General features: G+C 41.5%; 1 protein-coding gene across 2 annotated transcripts; it reads right to left on the reverse strand.

Moving 5' to 3' along the window:
• Positions 1-2,088: 2,088 nt before the first annotated feature.
• LOC133714060 (pre-rRNA-processing protein TSR2-like) lies at positions 2,089-18,557 on the reverse strand. 2 transcript variants are annotated; one of them, XM_062140070.1, is made up of 5 exons: positions 18,386-18,557; positions 5,208-5,401; positions 3,437-3,525; positions 2,584-2,697; positions 2,089-2,392 (listed from the first exon to the last, which is right to left on the reverse strand). In XM_062140070.1, exons 2-5 carry the CDS (start codon positions 5,389-5,391, stop codon positions 2,198-2,200), a joined length of 582 nt encoding a protein of 193 aa, XP_061996054.1. In that variant the 5' UTR covers positions 5,392-5,401; positions 18,386-18,557; the 3' UTR covers positions 2,089-2,197. The 2 variants fall into 2 exon arrangements, with proteins under 2 accessions (XP_061996054.1, XP_061996053.1); XM_062140069.1 differs by lacking the exon at positions 18,386-18,557 and adding an exon at positions 18,022-18,083.
• Between the last annotated feature and the right edge of the window lie 1,007 nt (positions 18,558-19,564).

The following is a 19,564-nucleotide window of genomic DNA, read 5'->3' on the forward strand; positions in this document are numbered from 1 at the left end:
CAATTGTGATGCAAGAATATGATGGTATGGCACCGATTCAATCTGTAGAGATGAGCTCCCTTTTCTTCTGGGTGAAAATCTCTAACTTTCCACCATCTTTTGAGGATTCAGATACCATCAAAGATATTGCTTCTGTGACGGGTAAGTTTTTGGAGTTGGATGACAAACTATTTGAAAACATGGGGAAGGTTAGGGTTAAGGGTTTCTCATGACCTATCCAAGCCCTTCTTTCTCCAAAAAACGCTCCGACTCGCTCTGGTGTAGAAGCTGAAATATCCTTCTTTGAGAATTTGGTTGGCATGTGCAACTCTTGCCATTTTCTAATGCATGAAGGGGATTGATGCCCAGTTAGCATGGGAGCTGCAAAGCAGGATCGGGCTCCTGCTGAAAGGCTTGATATTGGAACTCCTTATTTAAGTTTTACTACAAGTACCTTTCGCATCTAGGAGTGCAAATGCCGATGTTACCGCTCGTAAACCGAGCTCTATTCTAAAATGGCACAACTGCATTCTGCGTGACAAGTTGCTTCCCAAAGAACTTGATAATTCCTTGGCGTTAGTTCCAGTCACAACCTTCATAAGAACATCAAGTCTCCTTCAAAAGACAAACTTGTAGTGGCTTCACCGTCAAAGGTGTTGGTAATCGTTCCTGAACCCGCACAACCTCTCTCAACTGATAGTGAGGAAGCAATGTTGCTGCAAGAGACTACTGAAACTGCAACGCTTGTGCAGCAAGAGAATAGCGCAACCCCTACAAAGGTTGAGCCGAAGATGGAGAAAAGAGGCCACCCTCCAACCTTTAAGGCTTCTCCAAAAAAATTGAAAGATTTGCTGCCTGAAGTGTTCAAGAAAGTTGAGATACTGGACGCACCAACAAAGAAGCTGAAGATTTAAAGCATTAGTAAACTTTTATTAATTTTTTTTTTAACCCACCCCATTTTAAAATCCTAGCTCCACCATACTGAGGCATACCTTTTCAAAGGAGATTCCTACTGCTGGAACAACTTTGCTCCTGGCACCACAAATGACTTCATCGGTGGCGCGAAGCAAATCCGTCCCAATTGGCCTTCCCTCCAAAGCATCTTGCCTCGCAAAAACCGTGGACTTGACGTCAGGCACGGATGTAGGGGTGGGCTGAGGTGTGCTGCAGCACACCCCAACATTTTCGGGGGAAAAAAATTATTATATATATGTATGATTAAGATATGTTGTAGTCTGCAAATAACAAGTAGACAACTAGACAAAGAAAACTTTTCTCCTCTTTTTCATTTTTTTGTCTCCTCCTCTCTCTACCCGGTTTTGCATTTCTCATACTCAACTCTCACTTCTCTAGTTCTCTTTGCACATCATTATTATAGGGGTCGGTCTCTCTTCTTTCCTGCACTCATTCTCATTCTCTCAACCTTGCGAAGATATTACACTTTAACTTCTCTTGTATAATGAAATTTTTGACGAAATTAGAATGTAATTTATGTTAGAATTTGAGAATTTATCGATTTCTTAATGTAAGTAATTAAATCTATTGATCCCTAAAAATTTAGCCCACCTCAAATTTAATTTCTAGTTCCGTGCCTGCTTGACGTTCATAATCATACTAGCCCTGGCCCTAATGATGATGACAGTGACCAGGATGAACTCTAAAAATTCAGTCCAAAGTGATGCATGGCATGCATGCTTCGAATAAGAGTTCGACTCATCGGTTTCTATTAGTCGGAATAATAAAGGGCCTGTGTTTGTTTTAGTCACTGCTGGTGCTGGGTTTGTATTGTAAAATATTAATAAAATCATGAGGGTATTACCTCAATAAATAAATTAATAAGGACTACATTAATGTTGTTTAGTTAATTTCTTCTTAGATCAACATATATATGGAAGTCTTTTTTAATGAGAATCACTAAAATGAAGATTAGTTCAGAATTTTTTTAAAAGACTTACTTTTCAATTACATTTGCGCAAATCAACCGTTAAATATTTAAATATTCATGTGTAAGAGATGGAAGCGGGAGCAAAGATTTTGATAAAAGTTTGAAAGAGATGTTGTATGAGGTTGAGATTCTGGTTCGTAAATTAAACTTGCATTTTAGCCAAATGCTTCAAGAACAATCACAAAATCATATATAAAACTGATTAACGTCTTTTACACACATGGTATGAAAACAACTGGGTCTGCATATAATATTGAGTATAAGGGGTTTAACCTAATTCCTTTTACCCCTACTTCTTCTTGGTCCAACTACCTCCCAACCATCTTCTGCTTCAACTGCCTGCTTGGTCTTTGGCTCTACTGCATGAGACTCTGGTTTGTCCACAATCATGTTTGATGAATCATCTTTATTCATGCTAGGATCAGTATCATCATCATCCTCGTCACTGTCTTCTTCATCATTGACAACCTGGCATGAGTAAGGAACAGAATGAAGAGTTTATTGTAATGCAAAAATTTATCATATACTCGATCATTACTCAATTTTGAGCACTCTGCTGAACAAGATAAACCCAAAAACCAATGTCCTCAACACAAAACTTTGGCAAACTCATAGAACTGTCAAAACTCTTAATGCACAGGGTTTTAAATAGAACTTACCTGTTTAACATGAGGAGTAGGAACTCTTCGACTATTGGCTTCCCTTAGGCTTTCAATAGACTTGAAATTGCAATCCAAACATTCTTCATGCATAATCATTATTTTTTCAGCTACCTGTGCAAAATCCGAACCCAATTAAAAGTTAAAAACACAACAAAATAAAACAGCTAGTCTAAAATTTCATCCCTCATATCCACAGTTACAGATTCCCTTGGGCTCTCAATAGAATTTACAAGATGAACATTCTGCATGCATAATTTATGAACTTTCCAACTACTTGTGCTCTAAAGGAAAAATAAACCATAAAAAGACAAACTGCTGATACAAAATTGCATCCCCGATGTCAACCAGCCTTAAGCTTTCAATAGACTTGAAATACAATCTACACATTCTCCGAGCATTCTTTATGCATAATCGTTAACTTTACAGCTAACTTCAACCCGCAAAAGAAAGGAAGAAAAGAAAAACCATAACACAGAAGCACAAAATTGCATCCCTTATACCCACTAGTCATAATCATTAGCTTTTCAGCTACTTGTGCAGAGAATCAGCTGACTACAGCTGTAGATATGTTGGGTTAACGCCAGCCATAGTTAACAATAAAAGAGTTTGAGTTACTAAAGACGATTAATTAACCAAATACTGAAGGTCAGACATACAGAACACGGAGATCTCACAAATCCTTAATGGCTCCTCATTTTTTTAAGTCAAGTACACTATCCACAGGGCAAGCAGATATTTGTCTATTCCCACCACAGGCATAGCATAACAAAATTTATTTGTAATACAATCCATCAAGATACTATCAGATGTTGCAACATGTCACCTAAGAAAATGGCGTAATGTAACATACCTCCTCAATGCTACCATCCTCTATCACAGTATTGAGAAAACTCATAGCTTCAATGAGCATTTCTTCTAAATCATCTATATAAAGAGGTTCTGAAAAAGAATGAACAGATGGCTGTCAGAAATATAACACTAATCATTGTAAGAAAATCCACATAATGCATACTATATCAGTGTATCATATTCCTACATAATGTGTACTATATCACTGTATCATATTCCTACTGCTACACAAGCACATCTCTCCACAGATTACATACCATCTTTTTCTACAAAATTGACAGCTCATGAGGCAAAGGTCCTTACTTTTGCAGATAACTTTGTACACAAAAATAAAATAAACTAATTAAAAAAATAACTTTGTGCCATAAGACCTGGATTGAACTCTTAGCAAATCTAAACACAGCATTGGCATAATAATGCTCTCAAAAAGAACCACACACATCGGAACTTGTATTGCAGAAGCATATTCTAGCACAAAATTGACAAATCCTGTGGTAAAGATCCAATAAAAAGAAAAAAAACTAGAGGAAAGATCACTTTTTAACATTAATGAGCAAAAATATGGCAAACTAAAACCAGCTGCAATTAAATTCAACGGGTCAAAGAATTAGAAAGGAGAAGGGGGTCAAAAGCTACACTATAACCAAACAAAACCACTACACAGCTCTCCACAGCTTCATACAACAAAAACTGAAAAAGCACTTTCTTGCTCTCTTGAAACATAGAAACTTGAATGTAATTGTCTTAATCATCCTTCAGATTAAGCACTCATCAGGACACCTGAACTATGCAAAAGGTAAGAGTTACAATATCTTTCCTCACGAAGATTAGCAATATATCTGGGGTTACCAGAAATGCCCAAGTTCGTATACAGGTCTTTATTGAATAAAGAACTTTGTGGGTGTTTGTTTCACAAACTGATGTTAAAAATCATATTTGCTGACACAAAACTACAATCAAACAGGAATTACACTAGTGTGAAGAAACTACTGCCTTCAAGGGATACAAAATTAGAGACCAATTTACAAGAAAACGGGAATAATTACACTGTCAGTTGCGAATTGAATAACAGATTCTTCAGATATACTAATTTCCTATAGTTAAATATTCACTCTTCGTCACATCTCCAATGTAAATGGACATAAAACTCATCGTGCCTATAAATTAATCAAATCAGGTGAGACAGATGATATGAAGAAATAGTATATAACAGAGCAGGAGTGACACATTCTAAGAGAAAAATAGCACGAGTTTACAAAGTATTTAAGCCATACTGGGGAAGCACAGACACACAAGACACATCCATAAAAAGACAAATAAAACAGATACGGATCTTCAAATCTCATAGCCCTATCTGCTAGTTCATATCGAGTATAGCACACCATATAGTTAACAGTTTACACAATTCATTTCATACAAATTCATGGCCAGCAAATTCAGCTAGTACTGTTTCGAGCAACGTAACTTTAACATTTTGAATTTATATACATGAGGAGATGCCAGAACTAACAAGTAACATTAATAATTCTTCTTCATGCAAAAAATTACAAACTCATTTTGCAGAAAAGGAAAAAAAAAAAAAAAAAAACCTGAGTATTGATTCTCAGAAGCACAATTTCCGAACAAAAGAAGTGAACTTTATGCCAAAAAAAACTAGATTAAACTCTCAACACATCCACGCACAAACAATGCTCTGATAATTTCAGCACAAAAAATCAAAATCACAGACTCAATTCGCAGAAAAAGGAGAAAGCTTGACAAGTTGAACTTACCGGTGGAGAAATTGACCCAGGAGACGATATCAGAGACCAGTTGCTCGGCCTTGAGGCGCGATTCACGGCCACCCCACTCGTTGTCGACGGCCAATTGAAGCGCCGACCACCGCGACAGAACCAACCCGACCCCTTCTTGGAACGCCGCCACAGCCGCCGCCGTTAGCTTTCTCTCAGGCTCCATTTTCAAGGCTCTGTAAAACCCTAACTCTCAGTGGTCTGATGAGGGAAAGGTTTGATCTTGAGAAGTACTTACTACTAGCAATGGTAGCTGTTCGTAATAATTTACAATAATTAAAGATATAATTGAAAATGACTTTATTATTAATCAAACTGATAAAATATCATATATTACATTAATTGGAATAGTATTTTTGACAAAATTGTCAAACAGCTAACACTTTAACATATATTTTCAAAACAAATTGACAAAGCATTCATTTAATCACAATTAATTAAAGATCAAAACTGCAGATTTGATAAAAGATAGCATTCATATACAGAAATTATATATTCATATATCTGTTATTGAATTACATATTCAAACTGTTTGGACCAAAAATGAACATTTTGGCCTGACAAGGCGTGTCTTGGAGAAATTGAGCCAATGTCAGTGGCTCAAGCTATATATTGTCGACAAGCTCGAAATATATATTTAGAGGCTAAATAAAGCCTACTATGGAAGTATGACAAGTCAACTTTAGCATATTTTCCTACTTCGGCTAGAAAAAACCGAGCTAGACAAGGAAGGAGGGGTGGCAGACTTACCAAATGAAATCGAAATGTGCTGAACCTTTCCAGATCCATTCTAGACAGCCCAAGGATCATTTCTTATGAAGAGTGCAAGAGTTTTTTTTGAGTGGAAGGCCTTCAAACAATCAGCCCAATTTTCTACAGAAGCAAAACTGGAAAACTGGACCTGTAAGAGGTCCAGCAGCATTTTCGGCCCAACCACATGGAATAAAAATCTGAAATTTTACCAGGGTGATCTACACTCATAGTGGAACATTTTTTATGAAGAAGTTGAAATCTCATTCTGAAGTCTTGTTGGAGAAATAATTGAAGGAATAAAGGGGCAGAAACTGACCTAAAACCAGCTCAATATTCACATGTTCATGTTTCCTACCCACATGAAGAAAGCTAGATGCTTTTCTTCTTTTCCTTGGATATATTTTTCAAGACAATCTCTTTAATAGATCATCATCACTTCCATGTTGTTGCACCTTCATGCCTTGCTTTCATTTCATCATTTCTCTATCTTTTCCATATTTTACAAATCACTTTCATATTCCACTTTCATTATTTTTCTTCCACTCATCATTTCACTCTTCTTTTTCTTCCCTATATAAACACCTTCTCTTCTCATTCTAAATCACACATTCACATTCAACAACAACATCTCTAAGATGATCTAAGTTCTCTCTAAGAGCAAACCTCTCTAAGAGCAACTCCTCTCCTTCTCTTTCTCTTACCGGTGATCTCACTCCTAGTCCTAGTCTTCTCAGAAGCCGACTTTCAGTGCCACCAAACCCTCTGTCAACGTGCTTCGGTCCTAGTCTCCTCGGGAGCCTACGGTAGTGCCGCGACCACAACGGTTACAGAACCAGCCAAGCAAGGGTAACGCCCTAGCAACCCAGCCAAGCTAAAGTCACGCTTTAGCAAGATCTCAACATTTCCCGGTGATGTCGCTCTGCTCGATCTACAATATTGAGTATCGATTGTGTTAACAAGAAGAAAGCTCAGCAAAAGTCCTCGCCACGAGGCACAAAGAATCCCACGACGAGGTTGGTGCTCTCCTCGTCCACAATCGCTCAACAGAAGTCAGGTCAAGGGACACCCCCGACGACCGCACCCGAACGGTGCTGGCACGCCCGCGTAAGAAAAGAGACTGTTGACCAGCTGCAACAAAATTGGAGCCAAACATTTTGGCACGCCCAGTGGGACAACATCAGAGTCTTTTCTCTTGAAGCACATTCAACCACCGGGCTTCAAAACAAACATTTTGGCACGCCCAGTGGGACTACATCAGAGCCTTTTTGTGTTCACCATCATTGGGATGCCAGAGGAAAATCTTTACCAAAAGAAATTCCTGAAGTCATGGCGACGATAGAAGGCTATGTGCCCATTCCCATTCCGGAGAATGCGAGCATAGAGGAGCGACTTGCTATCTTTCAACAGAACATTGCTTCGTATTATGCGAATTTGAAAAATGTCCTGGCAGCGCAGCAGAAGAGGATGGATGAACTTTTCCAATCAGCCCAACAAGAGCCGTGGCAGACTTGGGAGCAGCTGGCCGACGTGACCCAACCAGCCCAAGAAAACCACCAGCAGTCGATGAATGTCGTCGCGACCCAGCACAAACAGACCTCATCGGAGTTCGCGACCTTACGCGAGGAAGGTTCCAGCTTGGCTAATTCGCAGCAAGGCAAATTGGAACATCAAGAAGCTGCTCGTGAAGAGGTCATTTCTGAGACTAACTTGCCTATATGTGGCAATCAACCTAAGGGTCTCACTGGTGAGTCACAGCCTTACACAGAGGCTGTGCATGGAGAAGGTCATCTTAATTATCAATTAAGTTGTGGTCTACAGAAGCCAATTTGTGGCTTTATTAATCAATTCAACTTGAAGTTCTTCATATATTCTTCAAGGCCAAGCGGTGGCTTTGATATATGTGGAGGGCACATCTACAACCCACGTTGCATGAATGGCCAGAACAATTATTCTAGTGGCCAAGTTGTCCTTCGCAACTGTAAATTTGAGTATCATCAATACAAGTTAACTCTTGTTTACAATTATCCAGCAAGTGAAGCTCTTGATGTGAAGAATTCAGACCAGCAAGTGGTCGTCTATAATGGCCAATCTGTGGCTAATCCTGAAGACACCATGTTCTGTGATATGGTAGTTGGTAACAAAGCCGATCTATACTCATCTTCATCTCCTCAATTGCAATTGAAGATCATGCTTCACCAACCAACAAGGATACTTGGGGGGCAAGATTACCCCTCTCACGAGCCAAATTCCTCCAAATTCTTCAACGAGAAGTATCTTTGTTCTTTTCCTACAAGCTCTCACAGGAGGGATTTTTACCCTACAAATTTTGATACATCGGAGCTTGGAATGAAGCATAGATGGCCTCCCCCGTGGTCTTCTAGAGGTTAGCCAAACATGGTGATGCTAGCTTCTTTCTTTCTTTGCTTTTAATTTTCTGTTAATTTTTTCGTTTCTAGTGAATTTGGTAAGGGGTTGTGAATCATAACGGAATAGGTGAAGTCTCTTTTGTTAATATTGGCCTAAACTCCTTATTGGTGCCTAGTTCAGGTCCCTTAAGGTTAAGGGCGGCTTTTATTAACACTTGTTGAACTGTCTTCACACTTATGACCTTTCTTATCTTAGTAAGTATAGCCTATGTGAAATGGTGTCTAGAAAGGGGACAACGTTCATGACAGGTTCTTGAATCCAGAAGTGCGTGCAAATGGGCCTAAACCACTATGTGGGAGTAGCTCATGCCAAAATGGATTCTGCCTCTCTTGTTCGCCCTCCCCCACCTGGCCATTTCAGTAAGGTTGCCCAAAGGATTTGAAAGAAAATTTGTGTCTAGGCGACTATACTTGGGCCGCATGTCTAAACCTTGATTCACATTGTCTTATTGAATTCAACTACTTATAAAAAAAAATAAAAAATAAAAAATAAAAAAAACCCAGTAAAAAAAAAAAAAAAATAAATAAAAAATTAGTGCAATCCATAATTACTGAGGAGTCAAAACACTGAGGGATTAATTTATTAGCCAGTCTCTTCGCATAAGCCTTCGTGGGAAATTCTAGTGTTCCTACACTCGCGAAGCCCATTCATGAAGGCCTGTTTTTGAGGCCCATAATCGTTTCTTCGCTTTGCCTATCAACACTAGGGGGCAACACTATACAATACTAAGCCGAGTCAGCGGCTCCGGAAATTTTTTTTTCAGCTTTGCCCTCGCAGGAAAGGCTGAGCTCAAGGGAAATGTGAGAGCCACCACCGTGACCGCCACCTCCATCGGAAGTAGTCTTCATGTTACCAAAGATGTCCTCACCATGCATTGGGAACAGAGGAAGGGTTTCAATCTCCATGTTCATAGATCCATAACCACCATAGTTCCCCTTCTGCCCGTTAAAAGCAATCACACCAGCTGAAGAAGCAGAAGCAGATGCAGAAGATTCGAAGTTAATATACTGATCCTCAGGTTTCCAATTGGTACCATTGTCATCACCAACAAGCCCTGATATTTGCATGGGCACATGAACATCCGAAGTGGACCTCTTCTTCCGCTTCTCCCGAGCCCTTTGGTTCACGAACCAAAAATAGACGTTCTTGAACTCGATCTGGCCGTACCATTTCAGCTGGAGACAGATCCTCTGAATCTGCTCTAAAGTTGGGGACCTAACTCCCTTATTGTAGAAAAGCTCCTTGAGGATTCTTATCTGATCTGTAGTGGGATTCCACCTGTTCCGCCTACAAAGCATGTTAGCACTACTCCCGGCTGCTTTGTTGCCTCCTCCATCCTCGGTTGGTTGCTGGGTTTGTGGTTCCATTGGTGATGGATTGAGAGAATGCGAGAATTGAAGAGTGATGATGATGAGTAATTGCTGTTAGAAATATTCGAGTTGATGATATGATTTTGGGATTGGAAATTTGGGTTTATAATGTGGAGGAAGATATAGGCATGCAAATATCCACCCTTGGATGGACGGTCAAAGAGAAGAGTCAAACTAAGTGTCAGTAAAGCGTGATTAAAGTTGCCTTAAATCTCGGAAAAGAATGGATTATTGGCGCGTGGGGAAACCGAACGATTTCCGAGGAGGTAACTGTTCTTTTCACGAGATTATTTTTCATGACTGTTGTTTTTCAACGAGTGATTAGTGCCTTAAATCTCGGAAAAGAAGGAGTTATTGTCGCTAAGAGTTTTGAGTTGGGAGCCAGCAAGTGGATCCAAAAGATACATATGTCCTCAAAAACCTCGCCACGAGGCTCTTTTTGACGCGGAGCATATTTTAAAAGTTCATATTATTTTCAATATACAACTATAGGGGCCTATATTTGGGGCCTTGCGAGACACAATTATTGGCTTCTCACGGATATTTGGATATCAGGATAAGAAAATATTATTGTATTCATAAAGTGGCTTTGCGGCCAAAAGCAATACATTCATTACAAAGCCAAAAGTGGCTAGAATACAAAACAAGAATCTTCGGATTATCTTCTAAATCTTTTCTCAAGTGGAAGCAGCTATGGAATCCAACGTCGGGTTGAGCCGCGCCATTATCTCAAGGAGGGGCAGACTTCAGGGAAGGAAAAAGAGGAGTAACGGAGCCCCCGCGCCCCTTTACATGGAAGTGGTAGAGGAATATAACATAGGCTTGGCCAACACCATTATTCATGAGAAGGGGAGACTCCAGTAAAAGAAAATGGAGCCTCCAAGCCCCCTCAATTGGAAGCAGCTATGGAATCCAACGCCGGGTTGAGCCGCGCCATTATCTCCTGGAGGGGCAGAGAGTGAAGGAACCAAATATCAGCTTGAGTCTCTGCACCCCCTCTAGCCTTGGTAACCACCATTAGCTGGACGTGAAGTACAGGAACAGCCATTCTGTAGCTTGAACCCATTCCTTCAAAGAGTCCATCCCTTCTCATCCCTCCAAGATTCTATCAAGAAGAGAAAGGGGGAAATGGAGGTGAGAACCAAAGCCCCTTCCATCTGGAGGGCACAACACGGGCCAGGTCCAGAAGAAAGGAAACAGAGGAGGAAAGATGAACCTCAGAGTGGCCGTCCTCCCTCTCCCCGTTTTGCTCCGCGTATGGGATTTTCTCAAAAAATGATCTTACATGACCGGAGATCCCACACTTGGAGCCCCCTCGTGTTTCTAAACCAATCTGAAGCCTGGCATTTTTGTTGCAGAACTCCAGAAGGACGAAACAAGGGGTTGCCTAAGATTACGCCATGAGGCCTAACCCAGGCTTAAGATTACGCCATAAAGCCTAAAATTTAGAGGCTAAAGGTCATTTCATGAGGGGAAGATTTGTGAAGAAGGAGAAAAAGAAGCAAGGATTGAAAGGCCATTTCTTGAATGTTTCAGAAAATTTGTTGTGAGTATTCCTTGCCCAAAATACAACTATTTAAAGGGACTTCAGGAAAATCCCCACCCTTGGATGGATGGTTAAAGAGTCAAACCGATGTCAGTAAATCGAGATTAGTGATTCCAAATCTCGGGAAAAAAGGGACTAATAGCATGTGAGGAGACCGAACGGTTTTTCGAGGAAGTAACTGTTCTATTCACGAGATTATTTTTCACGACCGTACAACTTCAACGAGTGATTAATGCCTTAAATCTCGGAAAAGAATGGATTATTGACGTGTAAGGAGACCGAACAGTTTTCGAGGGGGCCTACAGAGATTGGCCCATGAAGCTCAATTTCAAGCAAAGTTCCTCCACGCGGAGATTCGACGCAATAGCACTAGCTTCGGCCTGAGTGGCCCGTTCTCTGAGATGGGCCAGGTTGCGGCCCATTTCTTCAGAAGCAGCCAGAGGTTCATCGAGTTGGGCTTCTTCTGTAGCAATCGCGTTTTCAACAAAGGCTAAACCGGTATGGAGGTCCTCGATCCGAAGTTTGAAGTCGGACCTTTGGATTTGTAGTTCCCGCAGGCGGTTGGTTCGCTCATTTAAAATACCGCTAGAGATGTCCATTTCTCGAGAGAGGCTATTCAAAGCCTCTCGAGTGTCGTGAGCCTGGGCGTTCGCGGCCGGTTGACGTTGGCGGGCCTCACCAAGTTCATTCAGCAGATCGTCAATGGCACTAAATTGCTGCAGGGTCAATGCCTTCTCCTGGCAAAGATACCTTAGGGCTTCCAAGACTCGCGAGAGGATGTCAGTCTCCAATACCTGAGGACCCAAATGTTCGTGAAGCACCATCTTAGCCTCATCCACAGCAGAAGGAGGAGTTACCTCTAACACCCTCATCAATCTCTCGAATCTGGTAGGAGGCGGCGGAGGCGCCACAGGATCACGAACCACCAATGCAAAAGGGTGGACAACTTCCTCAGTTTCTTCATCTTCAATAGGTTGGTCTGTCCCTTCAGCCGCGGGAGAATCTGGAAACTCAACTCGCGGCTCACCATGGGCAAGTGGAGCAGATTCAAGCACAGGGCCCTCGGCTTTGACGGTTGTCTCATTTATTCGCAAGACTTGGGGGGCACCACCACCGTCAGTATCATTTTTCATCTCTTGGGCGACTGTCCGACCGATAGGACCCTCAGCGTTTGTAGCCACCTCCTCGGTACAAACAGAATCCTGGTTAGATTCAGAAATGTCAGAGGAGTCGTCATAAGCGGCAGAATCCTCAGAGTGGCTTTCCACACTTTCATGCTCCGAGGAGTCGTCATCGGAGATCGTTATTAGAATGGTAGGACCTTGCAGATGCTCTGTAGATGTGGGAGACGGAAGAGGCGCCACGGGGTTAGTTGATGCTTGAACTAGCGAGAGAGTTGGCTTTTCTGCAGTGGTTGAGGGTCCAGCCTCGCTTAGGCGAGAGGGATTAGTGGTCCTTTGACGGACCTGTCAAAAGATACATAGTGAAGATCCTGCCCAGATTCTAAAATTTAAAAAGGATAAGACGGGGTCGGAGTTTACCAATCGCATTCCCAGAGGTTCGTCATCTTCAAAACTCTCTTCGACGAATTGAGCTCGATCGCGTTTGCAAGCAAAGACAGCAGTGGCTTGTACGAGAAAAGAGTCATAACTCAAAAAGGGGGGAAGCACCAAATATACAAGTTTGGGATCATTCTTAACTAAATTACCTCAGCGGGATCTTCATCATGCGAAGACTCTCCCTCAGAAGTCTCCTCTGCTATTGCCTTTTGTTTCCCTGCCTGAACAGAGGCTATCCTGCTCCAGGTAGTTTGCTGCAAAACACACTCAGGAATAAGAGCGAGAAAATCAACACAAGAAAAAAGAATGGTGAAGAAAGACAAAAACTTACTGTTGCCCTAGGCTCGTGGATTTGTATCCCTGGACGCGATGAGCGAGAAGGTAGAATAGGTCGCGGGGGTTGTGCTGCAGGGTTGGAGAAGCGCTCAAGAATCTTGCGGTCCTCCGGACCAGGACTACTCATGCCACGAAAGATCAGGACAAAGAGTTCGTCATGTGGCAGGTCCCAACAGTTCACGGACACTTCTTTCCACCAATCAACATAATCATCGTCGACATCGTTGAGGGGGTACAGCGCTCTGACCCAAGGGGGAATCACTATCAAAGTAAACTGACTCTGAAAGGGGGCAGACCCAGGTGGGGATAATCTCCGCCAAGAAGTGTAGTAATTGGCAGAATCGACCAGAGGCCAGGGTACCAACTGGGCCAACCCAAATTGGCGAGCAAAATGGTTAGGGGCATAGAGCTCATAACTTACGCGTTCAGTGGCAAGACGAATATCCAAGCAGGAGATGGCGCGACGAAAGATCAGGAAGGCTCTTTCGCTATGATCCCGTCCACTGGGCAGAAAGCCATCATCAAGGGGAGGAGGGAATCGCCTAGAAAGGACTATTTTTGGGTCCGGCATCTCTCCCAGCAAGTACAAGTAAATAAAACACTCGGAGTAGGGTGGAGCTCAATACCTTACGTTGCGGCAAAGTCAGTTCCCCAAAAGGGAATCAACTGGAGGTTCCTTTGGAATATCACCGCGACGGAAGAGAGGGAAATAAATCTGCAGCCAAAAGGCAAGGATCCAGAAAGGGCCACTAATTTCGGTATCAAATGGGCGCATTACGGCTCTATAAAGGGAGCGATATAACGCAACTAATACAGGTTGCCCAAGGCCAACACAAATACCATTGTAGAGAGCAGTGGCCAGAGAATTCCAAGGTCCAGTAGGTTTGTTGGAAGAAGTGCAAAAGATAAATTTGCAAAGCCAGAATTCCAGGAATGCGATACCTCCTGTATGGTCACGCCGAGTGCAGTAATATTCGCGCCAGGATGGGTAGGATCTGCTGTGATGCCCTCGACCAGCCATATCCATTCTCAAAGAAAATTGAGTGCCATCAAACTGACCATGCACATAGGGGTCAAAGTCAATGGGCAACCCCGTGATGGTAAGAACATCCAGCAGAGTTATGCTCATTTGCCCAAACCGGAAATCGAATGTATTGCTGGAGGTGTTCCAGAAGCAAAGAGCGGCAGCTAGCGGTGCAGGGCTAGTATTATTGGGAAGACAGAAGCATAGATCGATGGTTTGGGTGATACCCACCGCATCCCATCGGGCCAAATCTCTCGCTCGGACCTCCTGATACCAAATATTTTCCTCGGGAGCGACGGTAGGCCAGTAGCCCACTTTCCTCCTTGGTCCCCAACTGCTAAAATCACCAGGCACCTGCCGAAAAGCCGCTATGGGACGGTGGATGGGAAGCCCATAATAGGCCATAGCATCATCTGGCAAACGATCGCGAGGTGTGGGACCCAGACTCGCTTGACTATCACCGCCACCAAAGCCCATCAGTCGACTTCTCTCCTCTCCGTTCTGACTTCTACATCGAACACTCATGTTAGTTCGCCAGGCGAATGCGACTTTCTCAGTGATTTCATCTGCCTGATCGATAACGAATGGTTTCTTGGATGCCATATCTAAGGCGACAGTGAAGATACTTCTCTAATACGCTTTGATTTATAGCTCAAATATGTTTGGAGATTAATTTATTAGCTGGGCCAGTGAGTGGCCCTAGTTGATAATTAATGAGTCATTATTCCATCTTGAGAATCGCATCTAAGGCGACAGTGAAGATACTTCTCCAATACGCTTTGATTTATAGCTCAAATATGTTTGGAGATTAATTTATTAGCTGGGCCAGTGAGTGGCCCTAGTTGATAATTAATGAGTCATTATTCCATCTTGAGAATCGCATCTAAGGCGACAGTGAAGATATTCCACCTTTTCCTACCACCGCAGGGCCAGCATAGTGGCCTGATGTTTTTTAAAACATGATTAAAACCGATGCGGTTTTAGATGCTAAAGTTGCAGCAAAATATGGTGGTTTCAATTGGTCACACGTCATGATGACGATAGCCATGATCCAATCATCCTCTTTGGCATAAGACTCGCGAAGGATTAAATGATAGCAAACAGTTTGCTATTTTGCATCTTATTTCGCCAAGTACTATAGGCCTTGATCTAGCCAGGAAAGCGGCTCCAACACCTACATTTGAAAAAATCAACAGAGAGCCAGCAAACAAGGCAGATACTTGTTGCTATACACATGGCGAAGCTACCACCAAGGAAGAGAAGGATCCTCATTCGCGATCAAAAGCAGTCTCATTCGCATGGGGGGCACGCTAAAGTTTTGATTGCCTACAACCTGCCCAAGTTTTGCCAGATCCATGGGGGGCAATAAAGTTGGCAAAGGAAGCGTCAGTTCATGACAAAGGCAATTCAATAGTGGCATTCAAGCTTTATGGCCTATTTAGAGGCCTATATGGAAACAGTCAAGCCAATACAAGTGGCTTTGGAGCAACAACATTATAAGAGGAGTGCTGATTCAAGACCTCTGTAGTCAAGACGAGGACCTTTGACTTCGAGGTCTGGGGGGCAATGTTTGGACCCAAAATGAACATTTTGGCCTGACAAGGCGTGTCTTGGAGAAATTGAGCCAATGTCAGTGGCTCAAGCTATATATTGTCGACAAGCTCGAAATATATATTTAGAGGCTAAATAAAGCCTACTATGGAAGTATGACAAGTCAACTTTAGCATATTTTCCTACTTCGGCTAGAAAAAACCGAGCTAGACAAGGAAGGAGGGGTGGCAGACTTACCAAATGAAATCGAAATGTGCTGAAACTTTCCAGATCCATTCTAGACAGCCCAAGGATCATTTCTTATGAAGAGTGCAAGAGTTTTTTTTTGAGTGGAAGGCCTTCAAACAATCAGCCCAATTTTCTACAGAAGCAAAACTGGAAAACTGGACCTGTAAGAGGTCCAGCAGCATTTTCGGCCCAACCACATGGAATAAAAATCTGAAATTTTACCAGGGTGATCTACACTCATAGTGGAACATTTTTTATGAAGAAGTTGAAAGCTCATTCTGAAGTCTTGTTGGAGAAATAATTGAAGGAATAAAGGGGCAGAAACTGACCTAAAACCAGCTCAATATTCACATGTTCATGTTTCCTACCCACATGAAGAAAGCTAGATGCTTTTCTTCTTTTCCTTGGATATATTTTTCAAGACAATCTCTTTAATAGATCATCATCACTTCCATGTTGTTGCACCTTCATGCCTTGCTTTCATTTCATCATTTCTCTATCTTTTCCATATTTTACAAATCACTTTCATATTCCACTTTCATTATTTTTCTTCCACTCATCATTTCACTCTTCTTTTTCTTCCCTATATAAACACCTTCTCTTCTCATTCTAAATCACACATTCACATTTAACAACAACATCTCTAAGATGATCTAAGTTCTCTCTAAGAGCAACTCCTCTCCTTCTCTTTCTCTTACCGGTGATCTCACTCCTAGTCCTAGTCTTCTCAGAAGCCGACTTTCAGTGCCACCAAACCCTCTGTCAACGTGCTTCGGTCCTAGTCTCCTCGGGAGCCGACGGTAGTGCCGCGACCACAACGGTTACAGAACCAGCCAAGCAAGGGTAACGCCCTAGCAACCCAGCCAAGCTAAAGTCACGCTTTAGCAAGATCTCAACATTTCCCGGTGATGTCGCTCTGCTCGATCTACAATATTGAGTATCGATTGTGTTAACAAGAAGAAAGCTCAGCAAAAGTCCTCGCCACGAGGCACAAAGAATCCCACGACGAGGTTGGTGCTCTCCTCGTCCACAATCGCTCAACAGAAGTCAGGTCAAGGGACACCCCCGACGACCGCACCCGAACGGTGCTGGCACACCCGCGTAAGAAAAGAGACTGTTGACCAGCTGCAGCAAAATTGGAGCCAAACACAAACTCCTTTCAGAATTTCTTCTCCTTTGTTTCTGGTGGAGGTAACAAAATATTGAAGACTCTAGCAGCCAAAACTACTCCAATTAAAGGACCAATCTAATAAACAAAGAGGAGCTCCCAAGTATTGTGCCAGTTATTAACATAAGCCCAGCCAAAAGTATTAGCTCGGTTCATAGAACATAACTGTCAATTCGAGTGTCCCTTCATCCAATTACACATGCTCTAGTAGCCGCACAACACCCAAATTCATAAAGAAAAATTGGACCTCAATTTTCAAACTCAAATCTCTTATAAAAACCCAACTTCTTGGTAGAAAATTCAATCATGTTTACTGGATTAGAAGAAACAAAGACAAAATGGAGACCAAGTCCCATTTGGCAGACAGAGACCGAGGAATTCCAATTCGTATGCTGTGATGCGAAAGAATTCCAAACTGAACACAAATTCAAACCTGGAAAAGTATGAGCTAGCAAAAACCACCAAAAGCATCATTTCTTAATAGCGGATCATCAAACAAACCATTCACTTGATAAACTAACACGGCAAAGATACAATACAGTTTTTTTTTTCCCATCTCCAAATGCCTTCAAATGAATATTCACAGATTAAGAATCAAGTTCCTTGATCAATTAAGACAAATAAATTCCAATGTTTCAATGTTCAACTTAAGAGGAGTTGGAATCATGCATTTGCAACGTTTTAGAAATGCTCAGAATGTTTAACCAAACATATTTGCAGAAAAAGATTCTCTACCATTTTATATAAAGCTCTAGGATTTTTGACATGAATCAAACATTGATCTACTATGAATGAGAAAGAGTGAATAAATAAAAATCAAGTTTAATAATATACCCCGAGATTGGAAATTTTGAAGTGCACTCTGCATTTAAAAAAACCATTTAGACTTGTTAGACCATGATAATTAACTGATTTGTGATAGATGTAAAACAATCTATGCAAAATGGTCCATAGAGTCATAATGAAAAAAAGAAAAGAAAAAAATGGACAGATTTTATAGTTTCTGAAAATCAAAGCAAGAAAACCATAGGAATAGTTTCTGAAAAAAGAAGCTTTTTTGTTTTTTGGGCGAGAATTGAAGAGGCCAAACAAAACAGCAATGAAAGTAAACAACCTTAATCTCACTATCCATACTTAAACCCTAAAGAAACGCAAGGCAATGCAGGTATCATCCAAACCTCTCAAATAAACAACTTACCTTGGAGGCGGAGAAAGATAGAAGTAGCTACTACACTTGCAACACAGAAAAGAAGAAGAAGAAAAGAACCTCTATCTGCAATCAATCAAATACAAATTCCTCAGAAGAACCAAACTTTCAAATCAAATAGTGGACACCCAAAACCTAATCAAACCAATCAACCCCCAGTCTTTGTCAATTCAGCTCAGAAATCAAAGAAACCCCAATCAAGTTAGAAACACCTTAGACCTGAAACCGTCATTATACTGTCGTGGGGAACAGTCCGCAACGCTTAGTATAGGCAGAAATATCACTTTGGTCATCGAACTATGGCTTGCTCGACACTTTGGTCATCCAACTTTTAAAAACTTCATTTTGGTCATCAAACTATATCATCGCATATCACTTTGGTCATTCCGTCTGTCTTCTCTGTTAACTCCAATGGTATTTTGGAGATTTAAAGGTTTACTCGCCATTTTTATAACTTAATCCAACTTTTCCCGCCTAAACATAAAACTTCATCCAATTTTGCCAACTTTCCCTCTTATAATTCCTCGATTTATTAAATCAATATTTTTCTTCCTCTTATATTCCCTCACTTTGAATCATTCTCTGACTCGATTATTTTTCTCTGTTGTATGCTTTGATTACTGATGATGAATGCATGAATAAAAGGAGGGAAAAGTTGGCAAAATTGGATGAAGTTTTATGTTTAGGCGGAGAAAATTGGATTAAGTTATAAAAATGGCGGGTAAAACATTTCATCTCCAAAATACCCCTGGAGATAACAGAGAAAACTGACGGAATGACCAAAGTGATATACAGACCCATAGTTCGATGACCAAAATGAAGTTTTTAAAAGTTGGATGACCAAAGTGTCGAACGACCCATAGTTCGATGACCAAAGTGATATTTCTCCCCTTAGTATATAGTAAATTTAGGTTATGATGCAAATTGGGTCGGGTCGGGTTTTATTGGGAGGATATCCGACCCGAAACCCACATTTAGTTGGGTTTTGTGGCATATAAATAGGGGGCCGTGACCACTTACTCAATTTGAGCCTAAAAATTGTCCACTTATTCCACTAAGAGTTTTTTACTCTCATTTACCCAATCTAACATCTATTGACAGTATTACCCTCCTTAAACGGCTGCAAGCACTTGTCTCTCGCAAACCCAATGCACTTCTCCTTCGCCGTAG

Source organism: Rosa rugosa, chromosome 6, assembly GCF_958449725.1.
Source record: "Rosa rugosa chromosome 6, drRosRugo1.1, whole genome shotgun sequence".
NCBI classification, from domain to species: domain Eukaryota; kingdom Viridiplantae; phylum Streptophyta; class Magnoliopsida; order Rosales; family Rosaceae; genus Rosa; species Rosa rugosa.